General features: G+C 47.7%; 7 protein-coding genes across 7 annotated transcripts; 2 read left to right on the forward strand and 5 right to left on the reverse strand.

Moving 5' to 3' along the window:
• Positions 1-339: 339 nt before the first annotated feature.
• Positions 340-1,951, reverse strand: GGS22DRAFT_163846 (ribosomal protein S2). Its single transcript, XM_047961439.1, has 3 exons — positions 1,615-1,951; positions 1,073-1,521; positions 340-1,005 (listed from the first exon to the last, which is right to left on the reverse strand). The coding sequence occupies exons 1-3, from the start codon at positions 1,782-1,784 to the stop codon at positions 749-751; spliced, it is 876 nt and encodes a 291-aa protein (XP_047818421.1). The 5' UTR covers positions 1,785-1,951; the 3' UTR covers positions 340-748.
• Positions 1,952-2,240: 289 nt separating this feature from the next.
• GGS22DRAFT_188795 (ribosomal protein S15 precursor-like protein) lies at positions 2,241-3,254 on the forward strand (the record flags this gene model as incomplete). The annotated part of the gene is made up of 2 exons (XM_047964764.1): positions 2,241-2,286; positions 2,347-3,254. 2 exons carry the CDS (start codon positions 2,241-2,243, stop codon positions 3,252-3,254), a joined length of 954 nt encoding a protein of 317 aa, XP_047818422.1.
• A 167-nt stretch (positions 3,255-3,421) lies between these two features.
• GGS22DRAFT_144384 (vacuolar ATP synthase subunit D) lies at positions 3,422-4,930 on the reverse strand. Its single transcript, XM_047958835.1, has 4 exons — positions 4,837-4,930; positions 4,691-4,779; positions 3,734-4,626; positions 3,422-3,672 (listed from the first exon to the last, which is right to left on the reverse strand). Exons 1-4 carry the CDS (start codon positions 4,866-4,868, stop codon positions 3,589-3,591), a joined length of 1,098 nt encoding a protein of 365 aa, XP_047818423.1. The 5' UTR covers positions 4,869-4,930; the 3' UTR covers positions 3,422-3,588.
• Positions 4,931-5,191: 261 nt separating this feature from the next.
• GGS22DRAFT_144400 (nucleolar protein Nop5) lies at positions 5,192-7,580 on the forward strand. Its single transcript, XM_047958837.1, has 4 exons — positions 5,192-5,318; positions 5,379-5,468; positions 5,534-6,894; positions 6,958-7,580. Exons 1-4 carry the CDS (start codon positions 5,284-5,286, stop codon positions 7,338-7,340), a joined length of 1,869 nt encoding a protein of 622 aa, XP_047818424.1. The 5' UTR covers positions 5,192-5,283; the 3' UTR covers positions 7,341-7,580.
• On the reverse strand, positions 7,581-8,896 carry GGS22DRAFT_144394 (Metallo-hydrolase/oxidoreductase). Its single transcript, XM_047958836.1, has one exon. It carries the CDS (start codon positions 8,768-8,770, stop codon positions 7,820-7,822), a length of 951 nt encoding a protein of 316 aa, XP_047818425.1. The 5' UTR covers positions 8,771-8,896; the 3' UTR covers positions 7,581-7,819.
• Positions 8,897-9,141: 245 nt separating this feature from the next.
• On the reverse strand, positions 9,142-11,322 carry GGS22DRAFT_200347 (uncharacterized protein; the record flags this gene model as incomplete). Its single annotated transcript, XM_047966424.1, has 2 exons — positions 9,142-10,550; positions 10,608-11,322. The coding sequence occupies 2 exons, from the start codon at positions 11,320-11,322 to the stop codon at positions 9,253-9,255; spliced, it is 2,013 nt and encodes a 670-aa protein (XP_047818426.1). The 3' UTR covers positions 9,142-9,252.
• Positions 11,323-12,218: 896 nt separating this feature from the next.
• GGS22DRAFT_144418 (uncharacterized protein) lies at positions 12,219-14,360 on the reverse strand. The gene is made up of 2 exons (XM_047958838.1): positions 13,902-14,360; positions 12,219-13,836 (listed from the first exon to the last, which is right to left on the reverse strand). Exons 1-2 carry the CDS (start codon positions 14,244-14,246, stop codon positions 12,391-12,393), a joined length of 1,791 nt encoding a protein of 596 aa, XP_047818427.1. The 5' UTR covers positions 14,247-14,360; the 3' UTR covers positions 12,219-12,390.
• Positions 14,361-17,025: the final 2,665 nt, after the last annotated feature.

Raw genomic sequence — 17,025 nt, forward strand, 5'->3', positions numbered from 1 at the left:
TCTGTTACTTGATTCGATGTTGATGTGCTGTGCACTGTTGATGTTGTTGTGTTGTATTTAGTGCTTGAGGGGAGAGGGAGGTGGTTATGTGATAAGAGTTAGGTAAGCTCTTAGATATGTAAGCTCCCAAGAATGAAATGTTTGAAAGATACTTGCTTCTCTCTACATGTGTGCGTTTATGGTGTTTATCGTGATATCTCCTTCTCACGAAGGAGAGAGGCCAGAAGATGCTGTTCAGTGTTAGTAAGCAAGTTAGTTACTCTTACATCATGCATACAAAAATCATCATATCACGACACACTAAGCAAAAAACCCTTCTTAGGGAACTCTTCACAGGTGTGCTGGGAATCATTTATTTAATTTTCCGCAACGAAGACTAAGCTAGGAGAAAATGGGCGGGATAACGATTAAGTCCACCCCTTTGACTGTACAGGGCATTCCCCCTCGCCCCAGATAGTTTCCATATACTCTTCGACAAGAATCAGTCGACTACCTACAAAGTTCAAGTAGGACCAACTTCAAATATTGAAGAATAAAAGAAAACAAGTCTGAAGCTCGGATATCTTTCCCTCATTAGTACCATCAAGTTTACCCATATTCCTTCCTATCCGTCCGTCCGTTGCAAAAGCAAATCAAGTATCGCGTTGGCGTGTGATGGTGCTATCAAGGCCATCTAAAATTCACTCGCGGGAGATTTGGTTTAAAATCCCTGGCCACTAGGGATGTTACTGAGGTTGGCGCCCGTATTCTACCATTGGCTATCCTTGGCATCGGCAGCACCCCATTCACCAGCAGGAGGAGCACCGGTAGCGTTTGCCCACTCGTCGGTCTGGCCGTCCCAGCCACCAGCCTGGGTCGCGGCGAAGCCAGCAGGGGCGGCTTCCCAGTCAGCACCGGCTGCGGGGGCGAAAGTGCCAGCCTCGATGGCAGCAGGGCCGACCTCCTCAGCGGCAGGGGCCTTCTCCTCCTCAACCTTCTCCTCAGCCTCGGCCTCAGGGTCGCGGTCTAGGTTAAAGTATTAGCTTTTCTCCTTTTCTTCAAAGTAGAGCACCTATAATTTGGTTTAACATACAGAAGTAAAGATCGACCATCACATCCCAAGGAATGTCACGGCTGGCGATGGTGCCACGGATGCGGAGGACCTCACGGGCAAGCATCCACCAAACGCAACCAATGGCATGGCGACCCTTGTTGTTGGTGGGGATGGCAACGTCGACGTACTCGGTAGGGGAGTCAGTGTCGCAGAGGGCAATAACGGGAATGTTGACGTAGGAAGCCTCCTTGATAGCCTGAGCATCGGTGCGGGGGTCAGTGACGACGATTAGGCGGGGCTCCTTGAAAGATCGGGTGATGTAATTCGTGAAGGAACCGGGGGTGAATCGACCGGCGATGGCAACGGCACCAGTGTGGGCAGCGAACTTGAGGACAGCACGCTGACCATAGGGACGGGCGGAGATGACACAGATATCGGCGGGGTTGTCTACGGCAGCGATGATACGGGCGGCCAGGACGATCTTCTCCCTGCGATTAAGAAATCAGGTTAGAGTGATACTCATTGCGCAAATCAATATTATATAAGTAGCAACAGAATAATTTTTATAAAAAAAGTCATACCAGGTCTTGCCAATGTTGATGACATTGACTCCATCAGCTCGGGTCTTCCAGAGGTAAGGTTCCATGTGAACCTGCAAGTTCTTGGATCCCAGGTGAGATTGCGCGGCGAGGAGCATCTCGATGTCCTGGGACGTCGCGTGCATGGAGGTGGGGAGATTAGTGGGAGCCATCTTGAATAATGGTTGCGCAACGTTGAAAGAAGTGAAGGAGGGTGAAGAAGAAAGTGAGGAAATTTAGGGATTTACGTTGCGTTGCGTCGCGATTGTCTAGTCGAGATATTGAGAATTTCCTGAAAGGTAGAAAAAAAGTTCGCGGGATGATTTGACCAAGATCGAATTGTGATTTGGTGCGAGAGCTTAGGGTTTGGAGACGCTAATGCCAATTGGGTAAAGCTACACACCCCGCGGTACCTACCGAGCTCAAATGTTTTACGTCAGCTTATTGATCGGCTACTATGTTTATCCACTCCGCGATTTTCTCTAAAGTTTAAACTTTGGAACTGACAAGATTAGATAAGCAAATAGGGTGGGTCGTGGCTTGATTCTGTCTTGCAGGTCCAATAGAGTGGATCAATTGCTAAAAGTTCAATTCCATTCTATCAGATCAACCTTCCATTATACGCCGCCATGCCGCCTCGAATACCAGGCGTACAGCGCCTAGGCACCTTCTCACGTAAATAGAACTCACAGTATATCTTTAATTGACCAATTTCAACTAACAATGGTTCAACAGTATGCCTACGACCAGCCGTAAAACAGCCCACCTCGTCATTCCTCCCAGTCACCCAAACCGCATCTCTGTCGCAAAAAGATAAGAAGCGAATAGCCAAGCTGGACCCCTACCGATATGCGCAAATACAGCAGCGGGAGGCTGCCCACAGCAAGAGGCGGGAGGAGCTCGACGCCATTAAGGCAAGCCAGCTAGGCGATCCCGTGCGGGGCATCCAGACACCCTTCATCGAGTCCTTCGACTTCGCCGGACAGCAAGCCTACGCAAAGGCCTCTCTAGACGCAGACGGAAACCCGGTGGCGGAACCGCACGAGCTGCCGACCTCGCACCACATCCTAAACAACCAGATCGACGAGCGGGAGTTAACCTCCGCCATCGAGAACGCGTATAACCTGACCCGGCCGATGGGATCGCCGATGGTTCCCGTGGGCTCCGATGAGTATAACGACACCGTCAAGAAGCATGAGCAGCTGCACGACAAGGCCATGGAGGCTATAAGGCGCATCACGCACCTGAGCAGCGGTTCTGCGAAGGACAGACTGCACGCCAATATCCGGCGGTGCGTAGAGACTTTTGGCAGACACGAGACCGATCAGTTTTTAAAACCGAAGGCTCTCGCCCGAGGAGAGGAGAGGAAAGAGATGCCGGTGCGGGGTGGACCCGATACGGGAAGCAGCGAGGTGCAGATTGCCATCCTGACAGCTAAGATCCGCGGCTTAGCCAACGCTTTGGAGAAGGGGAAGGCTTGGAAGGACAAGGTGGGTAAGCGGGATTTGAGACTGCTGCTCCATCGACGACAAAGGCTCATGCGGTATATGGAGCGGAAGGAGAGGGGAAGCGACAGGTGGAAGCACATGATCGAGACACTAGGCCTGAGCCCGGCGACCTGGAAGGGGCAAATCACCTTATAGAAAAAGCCGTTGGTCGATATGGATGCTATGCTATGCTACTTTGAAGTGTATCATATAGGTGGCCTAGATGCATACTCTGTAATACCACGCGTGTGCTTATGTACAAATACAAAAAAACACCAGCAGCCTTTCGAGAACGCGAGAAAGCTCTAACTATCTGTCCATCAGCCTTGAGCGCCTTTGTCGTAAGAACAGGAAGAAAAAAAAGCAAGGGCAAAAAACAAGTGTCAATCACAGCTTCGAAATGCTAGTTCCGTTTGGTATCCCGTCCATTAGTTCTACAGAGTTTTGAAGAGAGCGAAGAGCAGAAGCAAGTACAAAGGTGCGTGGGAAATCAGAATACGCTGATGTAGTTGCCAATCCTCTCCTTCTGGTTCTGTGCTATACACTCGGCAATCCACGTGATATTGCGGATTTCCTATGACGACGGTTAGAGCTTGTGTAACATAGATGTCTCAATGTGGATATGATAGACTTACTTGCTCCCTTAGCTTCACCCACGCGTACACGATGGCGTATGTGAATTGTCTCGTGAAAGCACTCTTCGAGATCTCCATCTCCTTCTGGTAGAACATATCCTCTAGACTCCTCTCGCTGCCGCCGGCCCCGCCAGCCATGTTACCCGGTCCCGACGGCCCGCCGCCCAGTCCCGCAGCATCGAAGAATGTCTTGTAGTCGGACACACCATCGACCGCTAGCCTAACCCCTTCGAAGTCGTCCGACCTCGACAGCATCAGGGTGCCTTCGGGGTATAGCTTGCCAAAGCTGGGGTACAGCTTCTTGCGGTCGGCCTTGCTAAGCTCCGTGCCGAAGGAGTTGAGGGTGATGTTGATGGCGCGCCTGTCGGCTTCGAACTCCAGGATCTCGCTCATAACCTCAGACGTGGGGGTGCCGGACATGTCCGGGTGGGTGTTGACGAAGTTGTAGAAGTCCTCGAGGTAGTTCTTGTACAACGTGTTCCGGACGATCTCGATGTTCAGCTCGTCCAGATCCTGGTGGCTCAGGCTGCCCTTGAAATAGGGGGCTAGTGGCGTCTCTATTAGCACGCTGTTGTACAGTTCCTCGATGTTCGTCGCGACGCAAAGGACTGGCATCGTCTCGAACCAGCCTAGGGGGTGACATCGGTCTAGCAGCTCCCGGGTGTCTCGTTCGTGGAGGGTGCCGGTGATTAGGAGGGCAACGTTGTCGATCATGTAGCCATATGTTAAGTAATCAAGGAATTGTGCTAGAGACCCTACTGCGTTCGCGCGGACGTAACGGAACTCGGAAACGAGCTTGTCGGTGGTTTTGGCGGCGAGACTGGAGGTAGACGGGTTCGGGGGGAGGGAGCCGAGGAAGTCGCCGTAAGCAGGACCAAGCTGCAGCTTGAGATCTAGTTAAGTTTGTTAGATACCATTTATCATGATGGGAAGATAAGATAGATATAGGAGCTATACCATCAATGGTCTCGCATTGTGTTAAGTTGGAATAGTTGGCACCAGTTAGAAGGCTGTTTCTATATCCTCGTACAATGCCCTCGATGTAGCTATTCCGAGAAAGTTAGATACAGGTAATTAACACATATATTTAATGATATCCTTACCCATTATTAACGTTGAAGAATAGGCCTTCCATTTTTATGTGTATGCTGTTGTAGTTGATGGAAGGGGATGAATGGCTTTCAAGAGTGAATCTCAAAACAGTTGCATCCAATGAATTGCGTTGCAACCTGGAAGCTTTGAGGTTACTTCGTATGGCATAAAACGATATCTTAGATAAGAAATCGATAAGACCCGTTTTATACGAGTAATGGAGTTTTATCTTTCTAAAGGGGGTTTTAATCGGAGAACGAAGCTTTCAGTGGCGCCCACATTTTGCCCAGCTCCACTTTTATGCGGTAGCTTCCCAATTTTTTTTCCTTCTTCCAAGTCGAATAAAATTTTACTCCAAAGTAGTAGCTCTAGTATTTTTTTTTTCCAATCTTCAAATCCTATCGCGAAGAGAGCTCTTGCAGGAACAACAATCAATCAAATATATTCAGCCTGCAACCATGCCTCTCTTCGTTCTTGCTGAGACGCCTGCGGGGTGAGTTTTTCATATCCTCAATTTAAATTCTTGTGCGCATAAGTACTGACGCGATGATAGCTACGGCCTGTTCAAGGCTAAGGACAAGAAGTTGTTGTCACGAGACGATGTTAGCAAGCAGCTTTCAAGCGCTGAGGCAATTAATTCCATGTGAGTTCACCAAATTGAGGTTAATATCAATTGGTCAGGAATGCATGCTCATCGGCTTCATATAGGCTATCACTCAAGAAGATGGTCAAGTTCGAAGATTCGGCACAGGCTCTAGGCGAATACACTGCCTTAACAGAGGGAAAAGTCACCCCGATGTTACAAAACCTACTTAACGACATCAAGGAGGAACGAAAAGCGTCTCTTGCCGTCGCTGACCCGAAACTGGGTGCCGCTATTAATGTCCTACCCGAGTTGAGCATTACACCAGTATCCGATTCAACTACCAATGACCTCTTCCGAGCAGTCAAGACTTATCTTCCCGAACTTTTCCCCGAGTTGGACAACGATTATCTTGGAAATATGGCCCTCGCCCTATCCCATTCCATCTCTCGCCACAAGCTCAAGTTCTCACCCGATAAGGTGGATGTTATGATTGTTCAGGCTATCAAACTTCTTGATGATTTGGACAAGGAATTGAACAACTATGCTATGCGTGTCAAGGAGTGGTATGGATGGCATTTCCCTGAGTTGGATCGCATCGTTCAGGACAATCTCGCTTATGCCCGCATCATTATGTGCATGGGAACCCGAGAAAATGCTTCCAGCACGGACTTCTCCGAGATTCTACCCGAAGATATTGAGGCTCGAGTGAAGGCTGCTGCTGAAGTTAGTATGGGTACTGAAATTCTCGAATTTGATCTTGAGAACATCAAGCTCCTCGCCGAGCAGGTGATCAGCTTCACCGAGTACAGACAGCAGCTCTCCCAGTACCTTACATCGCGCATGAAGGCGATTGCCCCTAACCTAACAGAACTTCTTGGGGAGTTGGTTGGTGCTCGTCTCATCGCGCACGCCGGTTCCCTGATGAAGTTAGCCAAGAGTCCTGGTAGCACCATCCAGATTTTAGGTGCGGAGAAGGCTCTTTTCCGCGCTCTCAAGACCAAACACGACACACCCAAGTATGGTCTTATCTACCACTCATCTCTAGTGGGGCAAGCCACCGGCAAGAACAAGGGAAAGATCGCCCGTACGCTATCTGCCAAGGCCGCCCTATGTCTACGTGTCGATGCGCTCTCTGAGCTCAGCACTGAGGGTGCCGATGGTGAAGATATTCCGATGGATGACGAGGAGAGAGCCGACATGGGTATTCGACTACGTGCAGTACTTGAGGATAAGCTACGAAGAATGGAAGGAAAACCATTGTTATCCAAGGGCACCAAGATTGGACCGAATGGTGCCACTCCTTCCAAGTTCGAAGTCAAGCCGACACGAAACTACAATGCCGACGCGGATGCCGTCTCTGCCTCTGCTAAGAAGACGCCTAGCAAGCCTTTAATACAAGAGGTTGAAGACACTCCGATGGGGGGCGCGGACAGCGAATCGGAGGAAGAGGATTCAGATGTCGAGATGGACGAGGCTGAAGATGGTAAGTTCTTAAAACCTGTCACTGCACTGTCTAAGAAGCGATGCCAACGAAATTCGACATTAGCTAATAAACTCGTAGCCAAGCCAAAGGAAAAGACACCAAAGAAAAAGGAATCAAAGAAGAGCAAGAAGGCCACAAATGGCGAATCTACTCCCAAGACACCCGCTAAACTATCAGATGCCGACTACTCCCGGCTAGCTGAGGAGGCTGGCATCTCGGTCACCAAGTTCAAGCGAAAGTACGAGCGTGGTGACGTCAAGATGGCCTCCGATGGAACACCGCAGGTCGTCAGCAAGAAGGAGTTAAAGAAGCAGAAGAAAGCGGAAGCCAAGGCCGCCGAGGCCGAGGTCGAAGTTGAAGCCGAGAAGCCCAGTAAGAAGCGAAAGCACGCGGACGAAGGAGAGAAGAAGAACAAGAAAAAGTCGAAGAAGGAGAAGTCCGCGTAAACGGGATCGTTCTCGATAATACCCTTCTTCCTCTGTACCATACTCGTCAGGAAAAGTGATCGCGATTGCTTCAAATCATAGGGGTCGGCGTTCCGGGTGGTCATACCAGGGTTTAAGTTTAAGTGACGTTTTGTCGGAGTTGGTTCAATGCAATGCAATGGCTCCTTAGGTCGTGGAGCTAGATACGGTAGCTAGATTCAGATATCTTGCTATCTATCGTCAAGACAGTTTTGCAGTTCTACGTACGTGCTCGGATTGGAATATTAGTGATTGGTATTCAATTGATTGATGCCCCTAACTTATTGACGCCGAGAATCCCGCTAACTACCCTCTCCATCTAACTTATGAAAAAAGCGAACTCTTTTTCCTTATATTAATATCTTGGAGTTTATATTGCCCCAGCCCCAAATCCTACGATTGTAGAACTGATCCCAGAAATCACCGACCAACCCCTCAAAATTCTCTCGGATCACGAGTTTTCACAACTCATCCCGTCCCGAACGATCCTCCGACGGAAACTGCGCCTGACACCCCAACCACAACACCAACTTCCCAATCCGATTTGGATACGCCTCCAAAACCTTCGCATACAAATCCTCCGCACTGGTCGCCACTTCCCGCAATTTCCCAAACGTCCGGATATACGTCTGCGACGCCGCGATATTAAACGCGCCGTCCACACCCCCAGGTCTATGGTGCGATCCGATCACAATCGCTGGGTTGACGGAGGAAACTTTATCCAAAGACCTCACCCACGCGTCCCGCTGTGCTTGCGTCGGCGATTCCGTCATCCACATGTGTACGTCGTTATACACGATATCCCCCGCGACGACCATTCCCAGCGACGGGATGTGCAGGAATGTCGTTTCGTCGGTGTCGGAGTGTCCTACGTCCACGGCTTCGAGGACGTGGCCTTCGAGGGTGAATTTATTGTCTTGAAGGGGTTGTGCGAGGATTTGGTATGAGGAGGGTGGGATTTGCGAGGGGAAGAGGGTGCTCCAGAAGGTGCGGAATTCGCTGGTTAGTTGCGTGGACATGTGCGTTATTGAGGCTTGTGTTGATACGATTTGGACCCCTGGGAAGCGCGTTTGCAGGTATGCGCTATTGAACCAGTGGTCCCCGTGCCCGTGGGTTATGTAGATTGTGGTTAGGCGCTTGTTGGGGATTGTTTCCTCGATCCAGTCGGCTAGGGCGATGGCTTGGGCGGAGGTGAACAGGGTGTCGATTAGCACGGCTTCGGAGGCGCCTGATATTAGGGTTACTACGGTTGGTTGCCAGAATCCTACTGTGCCGTCTGGGAGTGTTGCGTTGGTGGGGATGGGGGCGGCGTTGTAGAGGTCGGCTCTTAGTTGGGATAGTGCTGTGCTGAGTGGGAGGAATGTGAAGAGGAGGCTCCATATCTTCTTAATCTGGCTATGGAGGAGATACATGATGATGGGTGTTTATATGTTGTGATTCTATGTGGGAGGTATGGATGAAATTGGATTTCCATTTCCAAGTCTTGAAGAGTCACTAGGAAATTTAAACTAATGATTTACCTACACATCGAATTTCACAGAACACAATATGATCATCGCAACTTAATAATGTGTTAACCTGATCAGTAACCGTTTTACTGTTGGTATTCACTGCAAATATTATCACCGAAACCGCATAGGCCATAATTATTATCTCCGCTGCCCGACACAGGCACGAGAGTTGATTCGTCTAGAGCATTCAGGGGTCATTATACACACGGAGGTAAGACTAATCATCATAGAGAATTTTTGGGGAAAGAAATTGAGTGATGAGTTTTCCCTATAGTACAGTACTTTTTGGGGTATCACCCTTATTCCGTTCCCTTAAACCAAGCACGCAAAAACAAACCCATAATCCATGTCAATTGACCCTTGTCCATCCTATCGTCGAGACTTCACAAGTACTCGATCTCCCCTTTTCCAACCCAAAGGCGATGATTGGGAATCTTTTCTGAGCCTTGCTTTAGGAACCAGTTAAGCATTGCGCCTGCCTCCTGGATTCCCAGCACACTCAGACACTTGAACTCTGGGCCTGGAGCATATTCAACCTCGGTGCTCTTCTCGAAGATTTGCTTCTCGGCATCTAGTAGTAGGCGATTCACTAAGGTCTGATCCACGTCCGGTGCCGTATCCTGGAGGAATTCCTTGAGCCCGAAAACTTCGGAGAGGTCTTCGAGATTGATGCTGTGAATGCCAGGCTCTTGGAGGAACTCAATGGGGTCTATGCGTGAACCTAGCTTCATGAAGGCATACTTGATTACCTCCAACTGACCGTAAGCCTCCAGTACCGCAATCTTTTTGACAAGAACAACCCAGCTTCCTTCCGGGAGAGCCATAGGTTCGGTCCAGGCTATGATAGGGAGTACCTCCGAATTTGAAGTGCTTCCCAGGGTTTGCGGGCCAACAGAAAAGGGGTAACCGTCGTGGCACGATACATTTGGTAGCCATCGTAGGAATCTGGAGGCGAAGGCTTCGGCACTGAGTAATCCATGACCGAGATAGAAGGAATGCCTTGTTGTATCCGTAATGCCAGCAACTGTGTTGACATTGGAAACAAGCATGTTCAGAGCAGGGAAAGTGTCGCAAGAAGGGTGGTCTATGCCGTCCCACAAACGTTCCAGCCACAGATGGCGGCTGAGAGCTTTACAATAAGCGCCAGCGAAGGTAACTTTTGCATTCTTGAGCAACTGCGGTCTCCTGTGTATTGCTCTCCATAATTCCACGCTCCAAGCGCCGCGCCATCGCAAAGGCCCCAAAAGGAAGCATACATGACGCAAGGAAGGTCTATCAGATATGGCATCTATCACCTCGTCCGGTGTGCCATGTATGTCATCTATGCGGAAGCATAGTTCGGCCACGTCATTAAGCAGGTCCGTCTCTAGGGCGGATGCCAGCACCTTTGCGGAGAGTCCTCTGAAATGCACTAGGTTGAGTTGCGTATTTCCTTCGTATGCAAGAGCCAGTAGCTGCCCTACGGAGCAAGTCTGGGGAAGATGTTCGAATTTTTGTAGGAGCAGTCTTTGAAGCGTAGCCTTGAAGCTGTTGGTAAGAAGTGGCAATTCAAAGATAGTCATGTCGAATGATTCTATCTCTGATGTGCTATTGATCAAGACGTCGATACATTGATCAACGAGAGGGTGGGTGGGTGAGTAACTATCGTGGGGGTCAACGCCAGCGTGCTGTGGCCGAGAAACTTGGGTTCAATATGTTAGTTGCCGCATAACTTTTATAACATCATCGTTGAACTTACACACGATAGTTTCCTCCCCAATTAATTTGAATCTACCCAGCTTTTTGACAGTGTCCATATCATCCTTCTCGGATACCTGTTGGTGCTGAAGAAACAAAGCCCGATACTGGGCGGCAGAAATAGCCCTTGTCGTGCCTTCGCTCATGGAGATAGTCATGAGTCTGTTGTAATCATGTCTGAATTGCATGATGCCATAGCGTAGGTCATCCAGGTCTGTAATATCGATGATAACCATCCCATAATATTGCGGATGGAGGTATTTATGGACATCAGCTAGGTTTGCTGTCCCAAACTTATAACCATCACCTTTTCCTTTAGGTCCCAGTGAGACTAAGCTGGCTCCTAATAGAGCACAAGTTTGAATAATGGGAAACTCGTGATAGGCGAATTCGTTACCCGTCAAGAAATTATCGGGGACATCCCAATCGGATTCACTACAGCCACCTCGGTAATAATCGACAGCCATTGATCGTTCGGATTCGATGGCAAAGCGGTTTGCTGGGTCGGTAAGGAGAGTTATAATCCCCGCACACGAATGAAGGATTTGTTGGCCAGAGTGAGCCAACGGCATTGCGAATGCGGTATGAATAACCGCTGCAAGTGGGTGAAGAACACCGTCAATTGAAGTCGTTATATAGTAGATGAACTCGTCTAAACCACGGCCGTCATGGTCTGGGAAGGTTGTCTCATTAGGACAAAGTGAGTATCTGTCCATCGTGTCTTGATGTTCATGAAGAATCCGCCGGTCGTGGTGTAGGAATGACCATGGATAAAGAAAATAAATAAAGGTGATGTTTCTGGAAGTTTAGGATTTCACGAAGAACGGCAAGAAAAAGTGTACAAGTGTTCTTGGTGTAGGTGTTGTCAATAATGTTTTGGTACGAGGGTCGCGTACGAGTTTACATACTATTATCACTTAATCAAAGCGTCGTAGGCTACCACTATAATAACAATCATACTGCTTTACTAACATTTATCGTCAGGTAGAATACACCTATCTATTGGGGAGTCACGAAAAAGACAACTTCTCATTGGCTTAGATCCAAAACAAAGTTATCGTTGCCAGGTGGCGGCTAGATGACACTGGTTCTGTATTATCGTGTGAAGCTAGAGTGGATATCACGGTAGGATTTAATGTCTTAAAAGACTTTTTTTTTTTAAAAAAAAAAACGATTATTTGTAAGTCGAATCTGAATATGTATATATACCGCATATATACGTATATATTCATAGTGGTAAAAGGTATGGTGGTATTTTATTTACGAAGGGACAACTCTTAGTATGTACAATATGCGTGAGAAGGATTCATCATTGTAGATGATTTAGGGGAATGCAATAACATATTTCATATCTAGCAATAGTGGATTACACTACATTCATACTATATATAGCTCTGTTCTCACCCCTGGGGAGGTCTCTGAGTACATCAAAGGCAGCTAATGGAAACCGTACCGTCCAGGCAAACTGTCATATCCCGTTACAAACTAAAGGGGCATCATCATATTATATTACAAGCCCTGGCTTGTGACGCCAGGCACGAGGAGGTGTCATAAGCCAGTGCTAGTAAAATGAACATAAAGTAAAACAGAAAAGAGACGGCATAATATGACTCGTGGACTCATGTCTAGAAATATCATCATATCGCGAGAAACGAATACTCCTTAGGAGCGCCCAACGCTATGGATCAGTCCTGACAGGTTCTAGGGATACGCGGATATTCCTCTAATCTCGCCCTAAATCGGGAGACTGTTATCGTCAGCACACTTCGAAAACAACATAATGCTCAAGCAACGCATCGAGAAAGCTCGCTGGCCATCTTAGCACAGGTATCTCTTTGGATCTTCATCGAATCCGGGCTTCCCTTCGACTGCATTGTGATGAACGTTCTTACGACATTGGCGTATGTGCGCCCGCAGGCTCCAGCAACTTCGCTATCCACCTTCTCTAATACGTGCTTCTGGAAAAGGTTAGGATCGACATTCTGTCCTCCTTTTACTATTGAATACAGCGGTTTCCAGAGTCCAATTTCGATGAGAAGGAGCCCAAGAGAGTAAATATCGTATGCGTACTGGTAAGCTCGACCTGGTGAATTGCGCTTATCCGGGTGGTGATATATGTCGGGGCGTTTGTCTGCACCATTGGTAATTGCCGTCTGATTCATCGTATTTGGAGTCGTAAAGGTGGGAACTACCTGGTTATAATTCGCGGTTGGATCCGCCTCAATTCGAATGAAGTCATAGCCCATTAGAAGAGGTTCGCAATAGTCTCTTTCTCTCAATTTCCCCCGGAGGTTAAGGTTCTGAGGGCAAAGGAGTACGGAACTGGATCGAATATTCTTGTGCAGCCAGCCGACGGAATGGAGCCGGATAACGTTACCCACAAGTCTCTTTGCGAGTTCGAAGCGCCAACCTAGCTCAAAAGGAGTTATGTTGCTGTATATGACGGTTATGAGTCGATGCGGCTCATAAGCATTCCAGTAGAATATGGGATTTATCCAGGGATATATCGGGGGACTGGGTAATTTGAATACGAACCCAATTCTTCCCCTGTTGGAATCGCTGTAAAGCCCAAGGCATTGCATCGTTTTGAGCCGATAAGATGCTTCACGGTCAAGAATTAGTCGAGCGAGTTTGAGAGCGCCATCCAGTTGATACTGGTTTTCGTGTCCTGAATCGTCTCTGTATGATTTGAACTCGACGTACACCATGACTCTCCCAGAAGATTCTTGAAGCACTGCAAGCGTAGAAGAATTTGCTTCTCGACGAAATGATAGCATCTCTGCCTTGTACTTGAACATGGCATGTCTCTCAGCGTCGGTCACCCGTTTGGTGTTATAAAAACCTGCCTTGCCCTTGATATTCACCATGTCTCGTAGGAGCTCCAGGTGTCTTTTGGTTGATGGGTCTTCCTCTTTCTGGACTTGGGTACCTATCCGTATTGACGCCAGACGGAGAGGAATGGATTCATGGTGATTATTTAAGAAACACATGGACATGAGTTGACTCAGATCATATTCGGCTCCTTCTGGACAGAATTGATGGAGATTTTGATTGTATCGGCGGAGAGTTCCCAAAAGCTTGGAGAATCTATCCTTGCCTCCTAGAATTGTCCACTTACACCTCCTAAGTAAGCCCATTCGACTCCTCATCACAGCCTTGTTCGCTTCGATATTTTTTAAAATTTGGCCGCTATCCCTGAATGGTATGCGGTGCTCGCTGATTTTCGGGTTCTTGCCCTGGCAATTACGATTAGATTGCTTGGTTTCTGCAGGCCTTTCTATATCCAATTGCCAACCTTATCTTGGCCGAATGTGAGCGACAGCTTCACGCCATACTCCTTTAGCAGTTGCCCATCATCCGTCATCAACTCTGCGATTGCTAATAGGGTCTTCGCTACGCCATGTTCTTTATATTCATTTTGCTTTAGGTAATCCTTTAGTTTCGACGAGCCAGATGAACCGGGAGGATGGATGCCCCAATAGTAACCCCAGGAGTCAAGGAAGGACGCTTCGATGTCTAAATCGTCTATCATCAGACGCATGTCTTTATCCGCATTCTTCAATTGTCCAAAGAACAGATAGCAGTCTCGACAAGTTGAGAATAGCCCGATGATCCCCGTTGCTGCCGAAATGGGATCCATCTTGTTTGATAGTCGACTAGGAGCGAAGAACCGAGATGGTAAATCGTATGAAAATAAAGTTGAAGCTGGAAGGTAGAAAAGAGGATGAGCACTGGCGCCTTGAGCCTCATACGATCCTGTAGATACTCAGAATTACTACCTATTTCGGCGACCCCGCCCAGCTTTTTCTGTCAGTGAGAAGCTGAAGATTAGGTAGCCGCCTCTTATTGGCAGCCTTCTGGCAAGTGATTTATAGTAGAGGTCGCACAACAGGCCTGCTATCGTTCCCGGGCGCAATATATCTTCGACTAAAAACCAATCTTCTCAGATAAGCCTTAAGGTTGTGAGAGGTATCTAACGAACAGTCTCTCTTGGACGGAGCTGGCCCGTTTGTAATCGCCCAGACGCTCTTCATTTCTCTTCTACATTAGACCTAGGACTCCGGAATTTTGACTACCTGCAGAAATTTACCCCGTGATTGATAGTAAGGGAAAATGCAAATCCAAGTTCATGGGAATCGAACGGTAGCATGATCATCTTTTAGCCAGATATCCATAACGGGCACTCCTCCAAACTTAATCCTATAGATTTAGAAGACTGGAGTGAATTCAAAGCTTATTGAAGCTGACAGAAAAGCGTAATTGCTTTTCTACTTCCCATACATCTTCGTTGATTTCTCCGTTGTCGACACGATAGGAAGATCTTCTCAGTAACTGATCTGGGGCAATGGCAACGTTAGATCCGAGGACTGATTTCGCCGGCTCTTTATAACAATTAATTCATATTGACCTTGGCGTTCATTGAATTGGGGAATTGGGGTTCTTGGGGCTCGATTCACCGTTGTACCGTGGTTGCATGAGTAGGTACCTATATTGTTGGAGTCTTGGAAGGAGACGGGGATGAAAGACAGCATCTTCGATTAAAAAATTGATTATAAAACTCGACTGGAGTGCTTAAACTATGAAATTCCATTGATTCTTCTGCTATCAATAATTAATATTCAATTTCTGGGGGGGAATCCTAAATAGATTATTATTGTTGTTGTTGAAAGAAAGAAAGACAAGTATTTGAGATAGTCGCCACACTTTTACCGAGCCCTTGTGCCGCCACAGAAACGCCACAGACGATCGATCGTAGCCAAGCCACATATGCAGCCACATTACCTAACTTGGAACCTTGGAACTTTCGGACTTTTAACTTGGAAATCTTGGCATTTTAACTTGCTTTCATCACTGCGACTGCATTTTAAAATTGTCCGGCTTTATTTTTTGAATTGAGGTCACCGTACTACAGTGCCGAGGCTGCTAAGTAAGGTAAAGATCTGGTGGTCAACTGGGTTGCATGATGTTATCGTCAAAAGTGGCTTGCTTCTCGCGTTTATGCAGAGGGGATAGCCGCGGTCGACACGCCTCGTCACCATCTGCCGATTTATCGAAATGCTCAGCCAGTCGACAAATGCTCAGCATATTCGATTACGCTATATATCATCGGAAAACTCGCTGTAATCGATCACGCCGCCGGCAATACTAGGTAGGCTAGACCCTATTGTGAATGCAAAAAGGTTTCACCAGAGCTACGTCCAGTACGATCGAACCTTTTTCTCTTCGGAGTCCATACCTACCTAGGTATACTGCCGCTGCCGCCCCATTCAAGTTGCGGACCCCTTTGGGGCTAGCGATGGCTAGAAAAATCGAAGTGAAGCTTGTCAAGTTTAACAAACCCTTAGTGGGGAGATCTGCGTCAGATTAGGGTGAAACAGCCTCGTCACGGTAGCTGGAAAAGCTATTTTTACATAGTATAGCCGTTGGCCACTATGGACGGGTCGGGGGCTCGTATCAATAGTTAGTGTCCTATGATGGAGAGTTACGAGTGATAGGTTTTTACAAGGTCGAATGTTTCGATGTTTTTTTCGTCCTTAGGAAACGGCCAGAAGTATCAATGCGATCTATCCCCAAGAAGAAACACTTACCCACTCTGCCCACATTGAGATCTTGGTTTGCCGGCACCACGCATAAATGTTACTTCGATACGGAGACACAGGCATTATCACCGAGCTCCAGTCTTCCCATCACACGTCGGGAGATACCGAAAGTCAAAACGAAGTTAATCTCCAACGGTACCGTCTTGGGAAATTTGTGGGCATCAAATATCTTCAATAGGTACTCTTGCGGCATTGAAACGCTGGGGAAGGCATAGTCTCTGGAATAACATTGATTCGAAAGTGGTGTGGGGTTCCGAGGTCTGCTGCGCCAGGGTGAATTCGTCTTGTAATGCAGTCTATGCATTACTTAATCATTTCGACATTCCCTGTCAAGCTGAGAAAACACAGCTCAATAAATCTAAGCCTCGCTCACTAAACCAGAAATGGACTTAGTATGTCGATACTTGTTGGTACTACCACGGACCCTCGAGCGAGAGAAACTACCGACATGGCATAAACGACAAATGAAAGGCTTTGATGGAGTCGGTGCTCTAGTGCGACCGACTTCCCGTGGTTGAGACCAGTACTTGTTCAACGTGGGCGAATCTTGCTCTTTGCTACGGTAAAATCCGGAGAGCTCAGAGCACATGGGATCTCGGACACTACATGTGCGATAAACCCCGTATTATTATTGTGTTCAACCGACATATGCTTATTTTTTCATTCCTCTGAGACTGAGCGTTGAGGTTGTGATCACTGACCAATACTAACTCCGAGACGAGAGTTTATTAACTTTATTCAGGAATCCGTCATCTTGGCGATGCATTGATTTGGGAAGATTAACGACGGTACTAGACAGATTGCCAGACAGAACAGCGT

The sequence above is a fragment of the Annulohypoxylon maeteangense genome, assembly GCF_022496945.1.
Source record: "Annulohypoxylon maeteangense strain CBS 123835 unplaced genomic scaffold GGS22scaffold_9, whole genome shotgun sequence".
NCBI classification, from domain to species: Eukaryota; Fungi; Ascomycota; class Sordariomycetes; order Xylariales; family Hypoxylaceae; genus Annulohypoxylon; species Annulohypoxylon maeteangense.